Below are 21,623 nucleotides of genomic sequence, written 5' to 3'. Positions count from 1 at the left end.
ACTTTCCAAAATTTCTAAAACGTATTTTTGGTTGAATACTGTGAAAGAAAATTCTAAACCGGTGAAATATTTCAATTATAATTTACTTTAATGCACATTAATATCGACACCATAAGGGGATGGGGGGGGGGGGGTTGCTTTGAATTTCTCTCAGGTTAGGATACATAAATCCTATTAGCCTAGTCAATTTTCCCTTTTATTTATTTGACTTAGTTTTGCATTAAAGCGAATATATTAAACTTATACAGGTCTATAATGAAATATGTATGTATTTATCATTCCAGCATTATATTTAGGAAATTTTCTTCAACTCAGACACACCTCACAGCCTACTCAATATTCAGGGTCATGAACCCTGGGGAGCATTCATTATTGTCCCCAAGAGAGACAACTCTTGAAAACGTGCATTAACTATAGTCCGTTTCTTAATCTTATTAAAATAAATAAATTGAAAAAAGTTTTCAAAGTATTTTAATTACAAATAATACATATGGCAATGAGTAAAAGGCATGAAAAAGGCATGAAAGAAGTACATTTATTTATCAAATAAAGTAGGCTGGTACATGTACCTGGTGAATATTAAATGTATATTGCTTGTAGGTACATGTATAAATCTACACAACTACATTTAATTAATACACTGTTTTGTAAACTGAAAAAAAAAATACACAGGTTGTAAGAGATCTTTTTTAAAATGAATTTTCTTAAAATGAAAAATAAATTAATCAAATTTCATATATCATTCTTAAAAAATCATAATACTAATTTTGAAAGTCAAATACTGAGTTAAATGAAAGATAATGAATTAAATATTCTTTGTTTTAAAAACAAAGCGCGAGTCTTGTTATTATTTACATATGCGTTTTATTGGTGTAAGTTTCATTCAAATGTTGCTTTTTTCTATTAATAATATCATTTAATATCATTTATGATCACATCGAATCAGTATGGTAATTTCATACTTTATATTATTTGTAAACAAACATAAGACTCGAGCTTTGTTTACATAACAATAAATTCTTACCCCTGTATCTCTCTTATAACTTGACTTCTAACATTCAAATTATGGTCAATTATTCAAAATGTGCAAGTAAATCATTTTATGCATAAAGAAACTGAAAACAAAATTTTGATCTAAAATCGTGTCCAAGTCCCTTTACAAAAAAATTGTATAAAATAGAAAGGCTAAAAAAATAGCTGTTTCCAAAAATGTTACATGTATAATTATGAATATGTTATATAAAAACATATGTTAGATGGATGGGTAGGAAAAATACAAATTAAGTGCACTCGATAAAAAGTTTGCTGGTATTCATCATGTGACCACAATTCATCCAGTAACATTTAAAGTTATGCAACATAAATAAGAATGTTATAAATGATGTGTATAGAACAAATTCCTCTGTGGTTGGCTCCATAAAAAGGCAGAATAAGGTTCCATTCTAATCCTCATGCATTCCATTGAAGAAGTATTTATTAATGTCATGGTCTGGAAACTAAAATAGAATAAACATAAAGTGTTAAGAAAATTACATGTAATTTTTGCAAACATTGTGCACTCATCAAATACTTACATGTATATATTCAATGACGTTATTTATGGAATGTGCAATTACTAACAATGTAATCTTTTCTATTGTTATACTTTCATGTTAAATACTGAAATCTGATTGGTTAAGACGCAGTTCATAATCCGTTCTATTACTCTCAGCGTTAGCAACGCACTTAGCAACGGGTAACATTACAAATTGTTACATGCGCAAAAATCATGCGCGTACGGTTCGCTGTAGAATTTACGTTATTCCTATATAAAAGCGCGGTAAAATTTTCTTAAAAATTAAGACATTCAGTATAACAAAATAAATAGTGCCTGTTTGGGAGGATAACAGTTGAAATTGACACCCCTCAAAAACCATAGTCAACTTCCGCTTCGCGTCAGTTGACAATGGTTTTCTCGGGGTGTCGATTTCAACTGTTACCCTCCCAAACAGGCACTATTTATATAATATTGTACATACATGTATTACATAATTTTGCCACTAACTTTAAACCCAGCTGACAGTTTCTTTTTGCTATATATACAGCGTCAAAAGATAGTTGCATCATGTGCATGTACTTTCAGTAATTTTAAAAGCCATAAAAACATTTCAGTACTACAAAACACTTTAAATTTGTCAAATGATTTTACAAATGAAATATGTACTAATATACCAGTAAGTCGCAAGTGATATATACTTTTTAAAGCAGTACAATGTATCACTTATATGACAACATCAGGAAACCTGGCTCAGTCAATTCTGCACACACATGATAAATGTAATGAATGTGTAACTTCAATGGTGTAACTTCAAAGATATTTATATATCCAGTGGACAGAAAGATATTAAATATATTGAACAAAGATCAAAGTCATAAACACTTATGTAACACTTATGTAACATATGATTGTCTGTATGAGTTTCAACTATCAACATTCTATGTACACCAAAATATGATTGTGTCAATAACAAAAACTAATCTGAAAAACATAATTCCAGCATAAGAAATTCATGGGATTTCTGCAAATCCCATTTTCTCAGAGAGTGTAAAACACATCTCTTAAAGTTTATAATATTTTCAAACTCCTGGTATTCCTTTCAGAGGTTCCCACCCCTTAAAATACAGATAATCAAGCAGATTTGCAACAAGATGCCCATATAAACCTTTCCCTTTTACACAAGACATTGTAGCTATTTAGATGACTTTGCTTGGCTTTCAATCAGCTTAAACCAAATATATCTACATATGGAAAACAAGTTGTAAGTTTATTACATGACAAAGAAGTACCTTCTGGGCTTCAGCAGACTTGACTGGGTCATTAGCAATATCAAATTGACAATATTTTCTATATTCCCGATCTTCAGATCATCTGGAAGCCGCAGGTTAATCTGTAGATTAGAAGAAAAAAGATACACTAGCTCTCATTACAAAGCTAAATGCTGTCATTATCAAAACAAAAGGGTGCAGTGTCCTAGATTACACTTTTTTATGGGCACATGCAGTATCTGAGACATGGTCAAAACATTACCATGATAACAGCTATAACAACTCATTAAGTGGGAAATGACATATAACTATAAAATTTGTTATGGCTTCTCTCTCTCTCTCTCTCTCTCTCTCTCTCTCTCTCTCTCTTAACATCTAAAATGTCAGCAATATTTCTAGTGCAATGTGGCATTATTGAAATATATATAATATATATATGGTTCATGGAAGCAAGGCAATCAATAACAATTACATGTACACTGTAATTACTCTCTCTCTCTCTCTGAGTCTATCTCTCTCTCATACTCTCTCTCTCTCTCTCTCTCTCTGAGTCTCTCTCTCATTCTCTCTCTCTCTCTCTCTCTCAATCGTATAATGTTATAATTGCATAAGAAATTCAGACCCTTGATTCATAAACACTCTCATCGTTAATAGATAAATAAGACATAAAGTTAACAGTTTGAATGAGATACAGATATCAAAACCACATGTACAGTGTACGTGTCGAGGAAATTCTGTATGGAAATGACTGAAAGCATGACACAAACTCAATATTCTAGGAAAAACATACAATATTTTTTTTACGTATGCTACGTAACAATATGTGTAAAAACTGACTATAATACACCTGCATACACATTTCATACTACAACATGTCTTTCAAGTCACATTTCACAACGACCATTAATTTATAATTATCGACATTTTTGTAACATGTGTACTAGACTTAATGCATTGTAGGCTTTTAAAAGAGTTTTTGAGTAGTTTAACAATGTAAGTAAGTATGTTCTTACCGACGAATGACTACTCCTTAGCACGTTTTAGATTGTTGACAAAATCGAGGATTGCTGTTCAGACTGTTTCATGCTGAACAAAATTTAACGAGATAAGGCTAATCACCCAAACTTCGACTTCACATTAATAAAAAATTGTTCTGCAACTTTAAATAATTTAAAAGCTTGCCAATATAAGAAACAAAAACTTTTACTTACTTTTTCCATTTAAACTCCTCTCTCGATTTTCACGAAGTATGAGACTGGTCACGTTAAAATCCCGAGATATACGAAGTTTTGACTTTCTCGGGTTTTTTCATTCTTTCGTGAATATAAAAACCAGAAAGGTTCCGATTATGCTAATAAGGCTGTGAGGTGTGACATGGATAACTATTTTAATTCCTTCTCTAGAATAGGACTTTAGGCCTTCAATCAAACAAATTTAAACTTCTTTATCAAGGATGGTTTATACAAAATATGGTTTGGAATTATCAATATTGTTCAATGGAAAAAAATAGCAATTTGAAAAGTTAACAGAATTAATGGCAATAACGTTGAAAACAAAAAAAAACAAACTACCCATTTCTTTACTTTAGTATAAAATGGCATATCGTTTTTTCATACCGGCGTTTTATTTTGAACACGGTACTTAACAATTTTATGATAAACAGATATAAGTAATACACTAAATAAAAGATAGACTAAATAAATTCAGTTCTGGACAAAATGCAACAGCAACTCACAGTGAATGGACAATATTTCTAAATAACAATATGGTTATTTCATTCACCAAACTTTGGTGATTTAAGCGTATAACAATTGTACTAGTTCAATTAAAATTTGAGCTGAACAAATTAAGGCATTGATATCAATTTATAGTAAATATTTAATTGATATGCAATGGATTCACCCTAGGTGACTAGACTTTTCAATTTGAACACTAAAGATACAATGTAGAGTAATCAAAAACACTATTGATTTAATAAACAACACTTCCCTGAATTAAAAAGATAAGCTGTATCTCATCATGAACACGTTCCTAGCTTAACTAATCACTAGTATTATTGGAACTAATACAACAAAAACAAATGATATCACTCCATAACAATTGATATGTTTGCGTTGAGATGACAATCGTTTACTGAATAAGACAAACTTTATAAAACAACACTTACGTTGTTGATGAAAAATAGTGTATTAATTAACATAATACGATCAAAATATTTCAAAAAACAAATGAATTTAAAAACACAAGTGTTATTAAAATAACAGTGAACAGGAGGACTCCTTAAAAACTTTGTGTATTTTTCTTTTAAATCTGATGACAAAACTACATAAGTGTTGAATTGCGTTTAAACAATGTATCTGTTATATATAAAAAGAACAATTTTTACAAATTCCAACCCGAAAAAATAAACATTTATATTTTTGGTATTTGGATAAATGCAAGAAAATACAAGTTGAATTTTTGTTAAAAAATTAGTGCTGCCTATGAGGTTTTACTTTTCTTTCAAATATTTTGCACCATACTAATGAACAAAACTGTGCCATATTTTCCTCATATGGCATACTTATCCTAGGAAATGACTTCGGACACCCTGGTGGACAAGATATTGTTTGGTCTAGTGGGTTGTATGTCAATGGATTCCATCAATTTGCTTTTTATAACATCAGGAATGACGTCACAATCATGGTGAACTTTGATCCAAGGGTCACCTTTCAAAATCATAATCAGACTTAATTTTATAATTGCTTTGATTTTTAGAAATATAATGAATCCACAAACCCATGTTCATTTAATACATACCTTCCTTGATTTCATCTCCAATATCAACACAAACTTCTAGCCCAACTGCATAATTAATCGGATCTGTAAATGCTTGACGACCAGCTCCCAGTTTTAATGAACACTCGGCGCATGCGCGTGATTGTATAGCAGTGACGAAACCTAATGAAAAAATATCAATTTTAATGACTGTATAAAGATTAATACCAAACTTTTTAAATGTTTCAGTGACACTAGAAAAACCCAACCTGTCTTTTGGCTTTTGACCGGGGTCATGAACTTTGCTTTTGGGAGCACACTCCATACGTCAGCATTCTTATCACACAATACTTTGGCTTTCTCGGGGTCAGCTCCTTGTGCGATGATCATGTCCTCAAACTTTTTGGCCGCTGATCCGTTGTTTAGTGTTTCCTTGAGTTTCACCTCGCCTGCCTCGGCTGACGGGGCATTACCGCTGAGGAACAACAGCTGTCCACCTTGACATTTCATAATAAAACGACATAAACGTTAAGATAAATTATATCAGAAAGGCCATCACCTTTAACATTTTTTCATTTTCCAAAATAAAAAGATGACTGAGAAAGACTAAAACTTGTCTGTATTATTTTGCCCCCACATAAAGCAGAATTGTTGTGTATAGGGTTTATTTTTTAAATCTTTATTTTGATCATTCATGTCTTTTGCATTTTTGACTTATTTGCCTTAGTGATATTTTGAAAATTATTTCGTATAGATCAAATATATAAGTAAAGAAACATCAGTCTTATTACCCAATTTAAGGACCAGATCCTCAAGATCACGTGGTCCGTTTCCATGGAGACAATCAATGGACTCCGCCACTTCCAGGGCATTCCCGATCTTTTTGCCTATCGGGTTGTTCATATCCGTCAACAGGGCTGATGTTTTTACACCGAGACCTTTTCCAATGGTCACCTAAATATGCACAACAATTCATTTTTATTTTCCATATGTATTCTTACTGTTTTCATCGAAAAAAGTAAACTAAAAGCACTCAGCGTTCATTTACACAGGATTGATCATCACCCACTTTTTTTAAAAAAAAACTACTATCATTTGACGTTACACGGATTTCATCAAAACATAATATTTGTGTACTTTTGCAAATATTTCATGCGTTCAAAATTGAATGCTATTTTTAATGTGAGATATTTAAAAACTCTAAATAAATAGTAGTGATTTTTGCGTTTGGATTTGAGTTGCCTATCTAAGGTGGGACGTTTGTTTAGACTCTCTGATACTATTGAGTATAAACTATTTCTATCACGTCTACCAACATATGACAGGGTATCTCACTTGCAGGTAAACAAACAATGATATTTAACAACACATGAGATGTACGTAGCTGCAATCGGACGTGAACTTTTTTCTTAGCAACTAAACAAAACCGACAAATCCTTACAAAATGGTCACTCTAATCAGAACTAACAAAGATTACAGGGAATAAATTAAGAAGAAAACGTTTGCAAATTATTTAGATGAAGATGGTGTTCGGTTATTTGTGTTTATCTTTACCATTTTTTGCGCCAACACTCTTGATTGATCCTTGTCTTGAATAAAAGCTCCTACACCAAATTTAACGTCCAAAACAAGAGCGTCCAGCTGCTCTGCAACTTTTTTGGAGATAATGGAACCTACAATGATATGGGTATAACATATTTTATTTAAGGTAGTACAAAACAGATAAGCTAAATCTTTCTTATCATTCAATTTTTCTTAAATGTTTATTTTTTGTTCTTTAAAATTAAATATATATTTAAATCTGTAAAATTTGAAGAAAAAAAATCCGACCTCACAATTTTGCCCACATCGCCCAAAACAGACCATTTGAATCTCCTTTCAGTGGAGTATAAAATGAAATAGTCATTGTTATAATTTCCTATGCCATTAAGTTATCTTTCAAGATATTACAAATGTTTGTGCTGCTATTTATACAGGAGACCTTCTTGTTGCTTAAAGATACTGAAATAAATTCTAACTGGTAGTTTAAAATAATTTCTGATACGATAAAATGTAAAACTAGCGCTTGTGAATTCTCTTTTAAGACGAACATTTGCAGCACTTAACGGTATCTAAAAAGAAAATGCATAATTCAGTTCAACAGTGTGATTTTCATGACCCTGTAAAAACATGTATCAAATTAAGGAAAAATTAACCATTGGTTTAGATTAATTAAGGTTTAAGTATATTTGACGGGGTAACAATTGATAAAAGTCCAAGATGACGTCATCATATTTGACCTTTGACCTATTGAAATGACCTTGAAATTTGTTGGACATAAAGCCTCAACATTGGTGGTGGTTGTGTCCAAATTTCAGGTTTTTACTTTGAAAAGTACACAGGTTATGCATTTTTAAATGATATGAGGCTAAATTGCACAAAAATCATATGAACACCATCCAAATGTATGTTTCAAAATTATGAAAATACGTTGTACCTCAATTTTTTTCGGCCTTGAGTAATTGATGGTATGATTTATATTTTTTTCTTAAGATAATGGATTGAAATTATTTTTTTACATAATATTAGGTCATTATTTTGTGTATTTAAGATTATATATCTCAAATAAATAATTTCAGGGGTGTTTCGTACTACCTTGTAACAACTATAGAGTAGACAGAACTCGTATCTGACAAGTAAAAAAACCAATACCTGCTATAAGACCAAGGTTGTCAACTGTCCCAGTGACGTCACGAACTCTGTACATTTCTTTGTCAGCCGGAACTAACTGTTTCGTCTGTCCCACAATGCAACAGCCGACCTCCTGCAGTATTTCCTCCATCTTTTCATTAGACACAGAGACTGTAAATCCAGGAATGGATTCTAGTTTGTCTAGGGTCCCTCCGGTATGGCCGAGGCCCCGTCCCGAAACCATGGGAACCTATAAACAAGTCTTCGATAACTGACCCGATCGTTAAAGTCAACACATCCGCCATTTGCAATACAAATTATTACATTGAACATTATGATCATGATGATGGCATTTTAACTTTGGAAAGAATTACTTAATCAATTAATATAATTATAGTTTTGATCATGCCATAAATCAGTCATAATTTATTAAATAATCATTATTTATTGTTCATAAAACAGTCGCAAATACTCAAAGACCTCACTTTCATTCCACAAGCTGCCAGAGCAGGTGCTAGGATGAGGCTGACTTTGTCTCCCACGCCCCCTGTGCTGTGTTTATCCACGACCTTGCCCTTCCATTCTTTCGGCCAGGGTCCCAGCACGTCACCTGAATTCATCATTTCCCTGGTCAAACACACAATCTCCTCGTCTGTCAGACCTTTCAAGTACATTGCCATCAGCATAGCACCTGAAAAATACATATACTACTGAATCTGTCGCAAAAGTATTCATTACATGTACGTATTATAAGTATTTTGATTTTCATGAGAACGAGATACGTTATAAACAGATTGAAGGGTTGTATGCAGGATATTTGTAACAGATTCCAACAATTGCAATCAGAGATTTTTTTAAGAAAACACTACTTATTAAGACAAGTATCATGAGATTTGTAGAGAGTCACATGTATTAGAACCATTTTAACAAGAGCTTGGACTTTTGGTAGTTGTGTCAAACAGCAATGTGACGTAGGCCTGTCTATTTTGCCATTAATAATGTTGATAAGTTTATTTTTCTTCTAAAAAAAATTATTGTCACTTTTTTAAAGAGTTCTGAAGTAAGCAAAATTTCTAAGTCGAAAAAAAATTACGTCCGACTTTGACAACAAAAAATTAAGTTTTTCTCAGAAAACAAATAAAATGGAAATATATATTTTTGTAAAATAATATACCTCATAAAGATTTTTATCAATTTAGAAATCATTGTTGGCAAAGGACCCATAAATTAGCCAAATCACTGCACCTGTGTCGATAATTAAATACATTTTTTCATTTTATTTATTCTCATATTGTATAAAAAAAACATAGAGAAAATATACAATACATACAATATTAAACAAAAAGCAAGAGTGTATACTGTACACATCAACCTGGAGAGTTGACTCTCTTATTAATAATATTGATAAATTTACATAAGTTATTAATAACAGCTAATTTATTACATGAAAATAATTCAAAAAATTTGAAAGCATTTGGTCGTCTAAAATACATTGATGGTAAATAAGCTTTTCTATATTCTTTCAATTCTGGACATATCATGATATAGTGATATTCGTCGCCAATGTTATTTTTACATAAATTACAAAATCGTTGATTTCTAGGTACATTGTTCCATCTGCCTGTCTCAATTGGCAGTTTATGGTTGCTTGTTCTAAATCTAACTAATGTAGTAATGTTATTCATATAAGCACCAGAGTTTATGTAATTTCTAGGTACAAAAGTGTTATTGGTAAACAAGTTATAGATCAATCCTTTACTAGATGCGTTACAATCAGATACCCATTTTTGTTGAAATTGGTCAATCAAAGTTTGCTTAGCAACATTTAAAATCCATTTTTCATTTTCTACATTATGCGTCAACCAGACATAGCTTAGACCACATTCATGTAAAATATTCTGTATACATTCAACCCATTTGAAATTATAATTGTTGATTTGTGTTAGGCTATGTAAAAAATTATACAATATATATGACAATTTTGATTCTTTACCTTTCAACAATCTTATCCAAAAATTCAACATTCTAATTTTTACTTTCACACACAATGGATATCTAGCAAGTTCACCGTAGATCATAAAATTTGGTGTGGACGTCTTAAGACTAAGTACAAGTTTACAAAATTTAAGATGCAATTTTTCAATGATACATAAATTTTCAAAACCCCACAATTCAGAACCATTCAGTAAAATTGGAACAACCATTTTGTCGAACATATCAAGTTGACAATCAATCGATAGATTTAATTCTCTTGACTTTTTAATTATTGCGTACATAGCTCTGGTAGCTCTCGTCACTACATATTTCCTAGTACTGTAGAAAGAGCCTGTTCTTGAAAATATAACTCCTAAATATTTAAATTCCTTGACGATTTCTATTTCGTTACCATTGTATAGAAATGATACATTTGAGGTATGTCTACCTTTACCAAAAATAATAATTTTAGTTTTCTCAACATTCACTTGTAATTTCCATTTTTCACAGTACATTTGAAAACAATGAAGCTGATATTGTAGATCATCTTCGGTTTCGGACATCAGCACAGTGTCGTCTGCATACAACATAATCATAATTCTTAGATAACAATTTAAATTTTGTTCAATTTCTTCAGACAGGCTTTTTAGTCCTATGACATTTTCATGTGATAAAAAATCTTCAAGATCATTAAGATATAATGCAAAAAGAAACGGAGATAAGTTTTCTCCCTGACGTACACCATTTTGACAAGGGAAATATTCGGAAAAATCATTATTATAGAATATTCTTGATCTACAGCCATTATACATATTGACAACAACCCTTAAACATTTCCCTTTAATTTGATATTCAATGAGTTTTTTCCATAATCCTATTCTCCACACTTTATCGAATGCAGCAATCAGGGAGTAAAGAACAAACATATTGTCAATTGTAGAATAATTTTCTCTAAAACCACTCTGATTTTCCCTGATAAGATTAACATTATCAGCAAAAGTAGTTAACCTTCTACACAATACAGAAGTAAAAACCTTTCCTAGACAGCTCAAAAGAGTAATCGGACGGTAATTTTGTGGGTCAGCATAACTACCCTTTTTCTTATATATTGGTTTTATGTTCCCGACCAACCAGGCTTCCGGAATAATACCAGTATCAAACACAAAATTAAAAAGTTTAACATATAATGGTATCATGATATTAATGGATGACTTAATATATTCATTAACAACAGTATCTGTTCCCGGCGATTTGTTATTTTTAATAGTTTTAACAACCTCAAGAATTTCGGCCGCGGTAACTGGGTCATTGAGCAAAGAGTTACAAAATGTATTTTCGCATCTATCATTGAAGGAAGAATAGTCTAATTCAATATCTAAATCATGTTCGTTCGCGTTAACAGTTTTAAAATAGTCATAAAGATCTACTATGTTAATATCGTTAGATTCGTTACAGCTTTTATCATTTCACTTGTCTTCACTTGTCTCCTTAAAAGATCACACGCTAATTAAATACTGGGGTTTCTATGAAACACAGAAATTTATTTCTTACAAAAATGGTGAAAAGGAGATTTTTGATACTCATTGGAACATCTGGAATCCAATTTTTACTTGAATTTTCCTTCTCTCTCTCTCTCTCTCTCTCTCTCTCTCTCTCTCTCTCTCTCTCTCTCTCTCTCTCTCTCTCTGGAAATAAAAAAAAAAATACTGGGGTTAATCAAACACCTGAAGTAGGAATACTAAAATGAAGATTAAACAACTACCTTCTTTTTATGTAATTTATCTTTTAGACTAACATAAGTTTTGCCCATTCAGTGTATTGATAATGAGTTTTATATGTAGCATTGTATCCAACTAAAAGTTGTCAGCCTTTAATCTGATCATGCTCACCAACTTTCAAAAATTGGAAAACTGGATAGAAAACAAGCAAACCAGTTATCTACATGCATATCGACAACAAAATCTATGCAGAAGTAGTAGAATTTGGTGATCCTAATTTTGGCTAATTTTCATAAAAATTCCAAAAGTAAGCCAAAATTACATTTCCGCTAAAACAACTACATGTATATAGTATATAGCATACCAGTCTGTCAGTGTAATAAATCTTTTCATATGTTTTCGAACATATACACTGCAATTGTGCAGATGTTATTTATTAGAAAAATGAATTAAAACATTCTAGAAAATAATAGAATAACATAAATGAAGGCTTCTAAGAGAGTATTCATTGCCGATACTTCTCCATTACATACATACATTACACTGATTTCTATTCATTCCACTTCTGGTGCCTAAAAAAATTACAAGAATGGATATCGGTGTCTGATGTTGGTCATACAATACAAATAATTGCTATTACCACAACGACTAACTGTGCACATCCTTTAATATTATTGTTTTTTCTTGGGAGTAATTGGAGTAAAAAAATATTTTGAGAGGGATGGGCCTGGTTGTGAAATACGAACCATGACCTACATTTAGTTCACCGAGACCCTAAAAATGACTTTCATTATTATTTTTGTTTCTTGACCTGAGTTCATAAATCAAGCGCTGACAGTGAACCTACAATCTTTACAAATTCGCTGTTGGTTGGGTGCCCTTGACCGTACGATGTCTGATATTTGTTCTGAATTTAAAGTATACATGGGTTTTTCTTAAAGTAGACTTTATCATAATTATAAAATTAGTATGTATATTTTATTACAGTACTATAGTTGATATATTTTCTCATACACATAGCAATAATCATCGGATACCTTAACAGATAAATATTTCCTTAAAAAGCTAGGTGATGTAGTTACACAAGAGGGGCTCATTCGCTTTATTCATAGCGACTCAATAAATGGATGAGCTTTAGTATTAGTTCTAAAAAGTTAAAAACCATGGAAAATATTTCATGTACCAGATTAATTATAGGCTAGGCATAGTTCAGAACGTTACAGCTACTAAAACGTCTTTTTATAGCATCTTTCACAAAAACTTCTCCCATTGCTCATGGAATTTAAAATTATCAAAACCATATTATCGTTATAACGCTTTTAACGCGCTCGGTGGGGGGGGGGGGGGGGGGGGAGGGTCGGGAGGCTAGGCTAGCATGGCATTTCTTTTTAAAAGTTTCATCTTCATTACATGTATTTAAAATGTTTTTAAAGCAAAGGAAGACGAGAACGAATTTCTAAGATAAAAATAGCAGACATTGCAAGTAGAGTCACGATTTTTTTTAAAGCATGTTTGGTGCTAGTGTCCTAATCTTTGAGGTCTTATTCTGATTTGCCAAAGGCTTTTTTCAAAAAGTCTGAAATGCGTCAAGCAGATTATCAAGCCCTTTCAGAATCTGTTCCCTTTACAAAATGGTATATATCTGAATGGCAGCGATAACTGGTTGGTATGGAAAGGCATGTATGCTATCGCTGAATGCTGAGATAAACCTATATATGTATTCACCACAGGTACTTACTTGTCAGAGTAAATAAATGAAATGAACGAATACAGTCAAAACAGAGCATTAAAATACAAAACAAAGAGATCTGTGGGACAATCATTAATCAAGGCTCCAATGCCGAACCTCTACCAAACTTACTTAAAATATTCGTTAAAAAGATACAAAAAGTAATCTTTAGTTTTCGCATTCACTTAGATCATTAATCTTATTATGATGGGCATCAAAGAAACATCTTTTTTTTTCTTCTCTTCTACAACAAATTAAGAAGATATCTTTTTTTTTAAATGAAACTTGTTACTACCCAGTTTTCTTTAATCGATTTGTTTAATTTTGTTTAATTTTATCTCAGAAATAAGATACATGTCAACTTTTGACTCATAGTTGCCCTTATTACCCTTGTTTGCAAGTTGTATATTAGCACTACTAAACAGTTTCTATAGCAACGAACATATACATGTAAAAATTAAATGAATCCTGACAGTGAACAATTTTGGGGGGAAATTAATTCCTATCATTAGACATCCTGCACCTTTTTCAATTTCCGAGTATGCACTCTGATTTATATCTCAAAGATTTTTATACAAATATTTTAAATTTAACAGTCCTTCGTGCAAGATTTCAGGTGGAAGGGGGGGGGGGTGGTCATTAACATAATTAGATCCTCTTTTTACCCTAGAATGAAGATTAATTAAATATATGTAATGATGAGATCCTTGACATGCCTGTTTAGGGTACTAAGGTGACCGTTAAGGTGCGTGGGATTCTTGTTTATTTTACTACGTATGTGTAAATTTGACAATTCAGATTTACAATATGGCCCGCCCTATACTGGGTCATTCTAGTTCTGGGAATATTTAAATTCAATAACATCCTTCCTGATTACATAACATTTACAATGCAAATACTAACGTTAACGTTAACAAATATATGTACATGACAACGATTTCCATCTTTGGAGCCTTTGGGGGCTCAGATACACGCTAAAACCGAAAGGTTTGCGCTTTGTTCACTGAATAAAAGTCATTATGCAAATCGAAAATGAAACAAAACTTGGAATGGTTTTCCAAAATTGACCACTTTAATTTTAATTGCTATAGCTGCATTTGTGACACTAATACAGTTCATAATGATTGTTTACTTTGGTCAGTAAATGTAGAAAATCGATTTCTAACTGTTCAGCAGCACGTATTGATTTAGCGCATAATATTAACTCTCTCTTTTTCTCTCACTCTTTCTCTCACTGAAAAACTCCTTTCTGAGATACTTCTGTATTCTGTAAATAAACAGAGCTATCTCGCTCGCCCCCCTCTCTCTCTCTCTCTCTCTCTCTCTCTCTCTCTCTCTCTCTCTCTCTCTCTCTCTCTCTTACCGAGCTGACATTGTTGTATTCCACCGTTCACCACCTCTTGGATAAAATATTTAATTTCCTCTGTGGTGAGGGCATGTCCGTTTCTTTTCTTGACGATCAAATCAGGGATTGCAAAGCTAGCTGCCATTGTTGATGGTATACATGCACGTGTAGAATCAATCACTGTGCTCGCGTGTAATTATATACATAGATGAGGAACGGCAAGGGACTGTCAACTAGGCCATTCAGACTGCTAACTAGGCCACTCAATAGTGTCCGGTACTCCGTATGTTCCGAGCGTTTTTAAACGTGGCACAGTAACTATATATAAACGCCACGTTTAATTAAAGGACTTGATTAAAATACTCGATACTACAATTGTTAAACAATTAGTTCAACTCCTTTGCAACTTGAGGTGTTTTGTTTGCAATAGCTTTTTAATTAAAGTCCTTTAAACATGCAGTAATGAGTAGTTTTGAAATAGTATACAGGCACGTAGCATCGCTTTTGAAAGCGGGGGGGGGGGGGGGGGGCAAGCACAAAAAAAGGAAAAAGATTACTTCCAAAATTCTGAAAATCCTAATCGGGGGGGGGGGGGGGGGGGAGTAGTATACCTTTAACTTCAATTTCACTATTTATTTCCTTATTTTCTAATCAATTTTTTACATACATGGTCCCATAAAAGTGGGGGGGGGGGGGCAACTCCATGTTAATTAATTTTTAGTATGTGAATTTAAGAAAAATCTTCACTGCGCAAAAAGGTCCCCACCTGCCCCCCCCCCCCCCCCCCCCTCTCATGCTACGTGCCTGGTATATAACTTTTTTGAGATACGAAGAAAATAGTTGATTCTTACTATATCTAGGTATTCATGAGCACACGCCGCTTGGAAACATCATTTTAAATTAATGCTGATTTAATCCTCCCACAGAAACTTGTACCAAAATGATGAATAAATATACACGTACTTGATAATTGTATGAACCATATTCATGTAGCGATATCCCCCTTATTCACTTGTTTACTATGGTTCTAAGATACCTCCTGGATAGATCTAACTACATCTTTTATCTCTTGCGTTAAACCATTCTGACATCACCCTAACTTTATAATCATTTAACACCCCATATTCCGTCCATTTGGATCAAATAGGCATGAAACTATTCTGAGACCAGCCCCTCCCCCCCCCCCCCTTCCCAATCCCTGATTATCATAGTTCAAACCATTAATTTTGTTATTCTTTGCTTGAAACAATTAGAAAAATGCAGTTGCTTAAAGATCAAATTGATTTTTATACAAAATATGAGGGGGTCCAATGAACATAGAAGGTCTGTTACCTATATTGTTTTATACGTTAAAAAAAAAACCTGAAACCCCGTATGGAACCCCTATGTTTTTCTACAGTTGTAGACTAGCATGTCAGAATGACCTCGCCTAATTATCCAAGTCTGAATGCTACAGGCCCTGTCATTGGCTTCTTCATCGAGTTTGTTACACACTTTGGCTTGTACTGTGTGTATTGGTATCAGTTTCCTTTTATTCACGACATGCATTGCTTATTTTTGCTTTAAGGAAATAACTCTTCGGTGTTGATTTTCTTTATCTCCTTATTGCATGTTTCCGTATAATTTGTCGGATTGGACAAGGATGTGTGTGTGAGTGTGTGTGTGTGTGTGGTGTGTGTGTGTGGTGGGGGGGGGGGGGGGCTGTATTGCCAAAGGTTAAATTTCTGAATAAATAATAAATAAATCGTTAAGGATTTTTTTTCGATCGTCACGGTACATAGCATACTCGCTATCAATTGACACCCCCATCCCCAGCAACACGCACGTGTGGACTTCTGAAGACTGAAAAAAATTATAAATGCCTCATTAGCTTCATTATTATATCAGTACAGTATCAGGAATAATCTTATCATGAAAAGAAATATTTTTATCGTATATCTATGTGACCGTTGCACTTACAAAATTGAAATCATGTCCGGTAACTGTGCCGTTGTGTTATACAACACTGGCAGAATTAAGAAAAAATGAGCTCAAAACAAGTACAGGGATTTCAAGTTTTGTATAAATTGAAACAAAATGTATATATATAAAACGTATTTGTAAAAAAGGTTAGCTCCATTTAAAGCAATATGAGCTGCAATTTTCATGGTGAATTTTTTTTTTACGAAAATGATATTTTCTACAAAAATGACAAAAAATATCATGGTTTTTAAATTTCTATTCGCCAACTTTTTGTGAAAAAGGCCGTTAAGAAGCCTTAATTGGAGCAAATTTGAACCATTGTCCTGTACAAAAATTGATTTGCTATATGTTCCTTAAAAGAGAAATCTTTCCTCTGACAACAATTGATGATTTTTTTGAACTTTATTATACCCCCGCTCCGAAGGAGAGGGGGTATACTGTTTTACCTTTGTGTGTCTGTGTGTCTGTCTGTCCGTAACAAAAATTTCTGTCGCATTTATCTCAGCAACTATTTATCGCAGATGCTTGAAATTTTTACACAGTGCCATATCGTGGGATATATTTTTGTACCAATCGGACGTCAACTTCCTATTAAATGACGACTTTGATTATTTTTTAACCAAAATTTTCAAACACATTTTCGTCACAGATTTCTCAGCAACTATTTATCGCAGATGCTTGAAATTTTTACACAATATTTGTATAGGCATGCCATATCGTGGGATATTTTTTTGTACCAATCAGACGTCAACTTCCTGTTAAATGACGACTTTGTTTATTTTCAGCAAAAATTTTCAAACAAATTTTTGTCAAAGAATTCTAAGCAACTGTTTATCGCAAATGCTTGAAATTTTTACACAGTATTTGTATAGGCATGCCTTATTGTGGGATATATTTTTGTATCAATCGGACGTCAACTTCCTGTTAAATGAGTACTTTATTTATTTTTAGCCAAAATTTTCAAACAAATTTTCGTCAAAGATTTCTCAGTAGCTATTTATCGCAGATGCTTGAAATTTTTACACACTATTTGTTTAGGCATGCCATATTGTGGGATATATTTCTGTACCAATCGGATGCCAGCTTTCTGTTAAATGTCGACTTTGCTTATTTTGCATATTCACATCAGAGCGGGGGTATCACTTGTGAGCATTGGCTCACAGATATCTTGTTTATCATAAAAGTTAAAGTTATATGCAGACTTATCATACTAGCAAGTTAGTGCAGAAAACTAAAATTCTAAAAAATACAGCTCACATTGCTTTCACCAAAATAATGCCCTTGTCGGATCTTGTTGAATAACGCTCTGTCAAACGTTTACGAACGTCCAAAGGGAAAATTTCCCCCTACAACCAGAGTCGGTCGTCATTTATATTTGCTCGCTGGACGCACCACACGTCTCTTGTATGTTTCAATAATTCATAGTACTCTGAATTCCGGTTGTATTACAGAGAATGGAAATTTATTTTCCGATGTGCTTAATTTTTTTTTAAAACAAGACTTGGAACTTTTTCTACGTTTTTTGAAACAATGCGAGTATCCATGCTTACGTTTTACTTTATGTGTATATTTCGATATATGAAAGAGTAACAAATAAGTGACTTTTCCCAAAGTCAAGTTGATTGAGGGAAATGAGGGTATGGGTGCATGTTCTAAAAGTTGTAAAGAGAGAATGAGCGTGTTATATCCCAGTGTATTTCAGCTTTCCAAGTGCAACAGGTATAAAATAAGCATCAAAAAACGAAACTAAATATTTCAAAAATGTCAAAATGTTCCAAATTTTAAATTATTTTATTTTATATTTTTTTCACATTTAATATTGTTTCCTTACAAAATGGTTATAAGCGTCGGATCAAGGGGGGGGGGGGGGAAATTAGCCAAATTTATTTTGCAAAGACAGACCGAGTGAGAACCGATTTTTTATTTTATATTGTGTTCCATACATCTAGTCTCTGTGTGTAATGTACATGTACATGTAACATACATTTATTGTCACTGCTAATGTACAGGTAACATACAGTTATTGTCACTATGTGTAATGTACATGTAAAATACAACTATAGTCACTGTGCAATGTACATGAAACATAAAACTAGTATCACTGTGTGTAATGTACATGTAACATTAAACTATTATCGCTGTGTGTAATGTACATGTAACATACAGCTAGTCTCAGTGTGTAATGTACATGTAACATAAAACTGTTATCACTGTGTGTAATGCACATGTAACATACAGCTAGTATCAGTGTGTAATGTACATGTTACATACATCTAAAGTCACTGTGTAATGTACATGTAACATACAGCTAGTCTCAGTGTGTAATGTACATGTAACATACAGCTATAGTCACTGTGTAATGTACATGTAACATACAGCTATAGTCACTGTGTAATGTACATGTAACATAAAACTCTTGTCACTGTGTGTAATGTACATGTAACATATAGTTTTGTCACTGTGTGAAATGTACATGTAACATAGTTATTGTCACTGTGTGTAATGTACATGTAACATACAACTTGTCTCAGCGTGCAATGTACATGTAACATACAGCTATAGCCAGTGTAATGTACATGTAACAAAACTATTATCACTGTGTGTAATGTACATATAACATATAGCTTGTCTTAGTGTGAAATGTACATGTAACATACGGCTAATCTCAGTGTGTAATGTACATGTAACATACGGTTATATATAGTAACAATGTGTAATATTCATATCACATACGGCTAGTCTCGGTATGCAGTGGACATGTACATGTAACATACAGTTATTGTCACTGTGTGTAATGTACATGTAACATACAACTATAGTCACTGTGTAATGCACATGTAACATACATCTAGAATCTGTGTTTTATGTACATGTAACATACATCTATTGTCACCTTGTGTAATGTACATGTAACATAGTTATTGTCACTGTGTGTAATGTACATGTAACATACAGCTTGTCCCAGTGTGTAATGTACATGTAACATACAGCTAGTTTCTGTGTGTAATGTACATGTGACATGCATATATTGTCTCTGTGTGTCATGTACATATAACCTATAGCAATTATCACTGTATGAAATGTAGATGTAACATACAGCTATTGTCACCTTGTGTAATGTGCATGTAACATACAGCTATTATCACTGTGTGTAATGTACATGTAACATACAGCTTGTCTCAGTGTGTAATGTACATGTAACATACAGCTAGTTTCTGTGTGTAATGTACATATAACATACATATATTGTCTCTGTGTGTCATGTACATATAACCTATAGCAATTATCACTGTATGTAATGTACATGTAACATACAGCTATTGTCACCTTGTGTAATGTACATGTAACATACATCTAGTCTCTGTGTGTCATGTACATATAACCTATAGCAATTATCACTGTATGTAATGTACATGTAACATACAGCTATTGTCACCTTGTGTAATGTGCATGTAACATACAGCTATTATCACTGTGTGTAATGTACATGTAACATACATCTAGTCTCAGTGTGTAATGTACATGTAACATACAGCTAGTTTCTGTGTGTAATGTACATATAACATACATATATTGTCTCTGTGTGTCATGTACATATAACCTATAGCAATTATCACTGTATGTAATGTACATGTAACATACAGCTATTGTCACCTTGTGTAATGTACATGTAACATGCAGCTAGTCTCTGTGTGTGATGTACATGTAACATACAGCTAGTTTCTGTGTGTAATGTACATATAACATACATATATTGTCTCTGTGTGTCATGTACATATAACCTATAGCAATTATCACTGTATGTAATGTACATGTAACATAAAGCTATTGTCACTTTGTGTAATGTACATGTAACATTCATCTAGTCTCTGTGTGCGATGTACATGTATATGTACGTGACATACATCTAGTCTCAGTGAGTAAAGTTCACTGTTTGTATACTCCTTCACTGCATGTATCAATATTTAAACTACAGCTTCATTTACACCTTTTCTGACTTATAGTCAAAGTTCATCAGTTTTGTTCAATAGAAACGTAATATGAATTTAAATTTCTTTTATAATGGTACATGTAATTTATCCGAAAATTAAATGCTGATTTCAAACATTTCTGAATCTGCTAAAAGAAATACAAAAAAGTCATGATTTATCTGTATCTATTTGAACTACGGTAACTACAAAATAACTTCATAATACAAAATATTATAATTAATATATCAAAATTTACAAAGTTAACAACAACAAAATGATCACAGCATTGTACCGGGGGATAAAAAGAAGCAGTATTGTTTATATATGACAAAGTGTAGAGGAAAGATCACATACATTAAATGGATGGTTCTCCAGTAGCATGAAACAAAAAAAAGGTCTGAATCAATGTACTGGATTGGAAAGTCACGTTGTATCATTTATAAAAAGATAACAATAACACACAAAAAAACACTAAAAGAACAAACAGAAAAAACAACATCCTGTTCTCCAATACAAACTGCTTCTAACATTTTTTTTTGTTACAAGAAAGGATTAATGTACAAAACAGGAACTGAACATAAAATACACAGTGATCCAAATGTGATATCATCTAAAGCACTGACACACTTTTTTTTTTGCAAAACTAGGACAATAAACCAGGTAATAAAAAGGATTTATCAACAGTACAAAAC

The 21,623-nt window shown here is 32.6% G+C and overlaps 1 protein-coding gene across 3 annotated transcripts; it reads right to left on the bottom strand.

Annotated features, from left to right (window-relative positions):
* Positions 1-455: 455 nt before the first annotated feature.
* On the bottom strand, positions 456-15,275 carry LOC128183781 (thymidine phosphorylase-like). Of its 3 annotated transcripts, XM_052852935.1 has the most exons (11): positions 15,017-15,275; positions 8,718-8,923; positions 8,254-8,482; positions 7,117-7,235; positions 6,354-6,516; positions 5,832-6,059; positions 5,605-5,745; positions 4,017-5,513; positions 3,819-3,891; positions 2,827-2,927; positions 456-1,496 (listed from the first exon to the last, which is right to left on the bottom strand). In XM_052852935.1, the coding sequence occupies exons 1-8, from the start codon at positions 15,141-15,143 to the stop codon at positions 5,374-5,376; spliced, it is 1,353 nt and encodes a 450-aa protein (XP_052708895.1). In that variant the 5' UTR covers positions 15,144-15,275; the 3' UTR covers positions 456-1,496; positions 2,827-2,927; positions 3,819-3,891; positions 4,017-5,373. The 3 variants fall into 3 exon arrangements, with proteins under 3 accessions (XP_052708895.1, XP_052708894.1, XP_052708896.1); XM_052852934.1 differs by having other exon boundaries at positions 3,819-5,513; XM_052852936.1 differs by lacking the exon at positions 3,819-3,891.
* Between the last annotated feature and the right edge of the window lie 6,348 nt (positions 15,276-21,623).

The sequence above is a fragment of the Crassostrea angulata genome, chromosome 5 (assembly GCF_025612915.1).
Source record: "Crassostrea angulata isolate pt1a10 chromosome 5, ASM2561291v2, whole genome shotgun sequence".
Classification (NCBI taxonomy): Eukaryota; Metazoa; Mollusca; class Bivalvia; order Ostreida; family Ostreidae; genus Magallana; species Magallana angulata.
The sequence above is the reverse complement of the archived record's forward strand: the minus strand, read 5'-3'. Positions and strand labels throughout refer to the sequence as shown.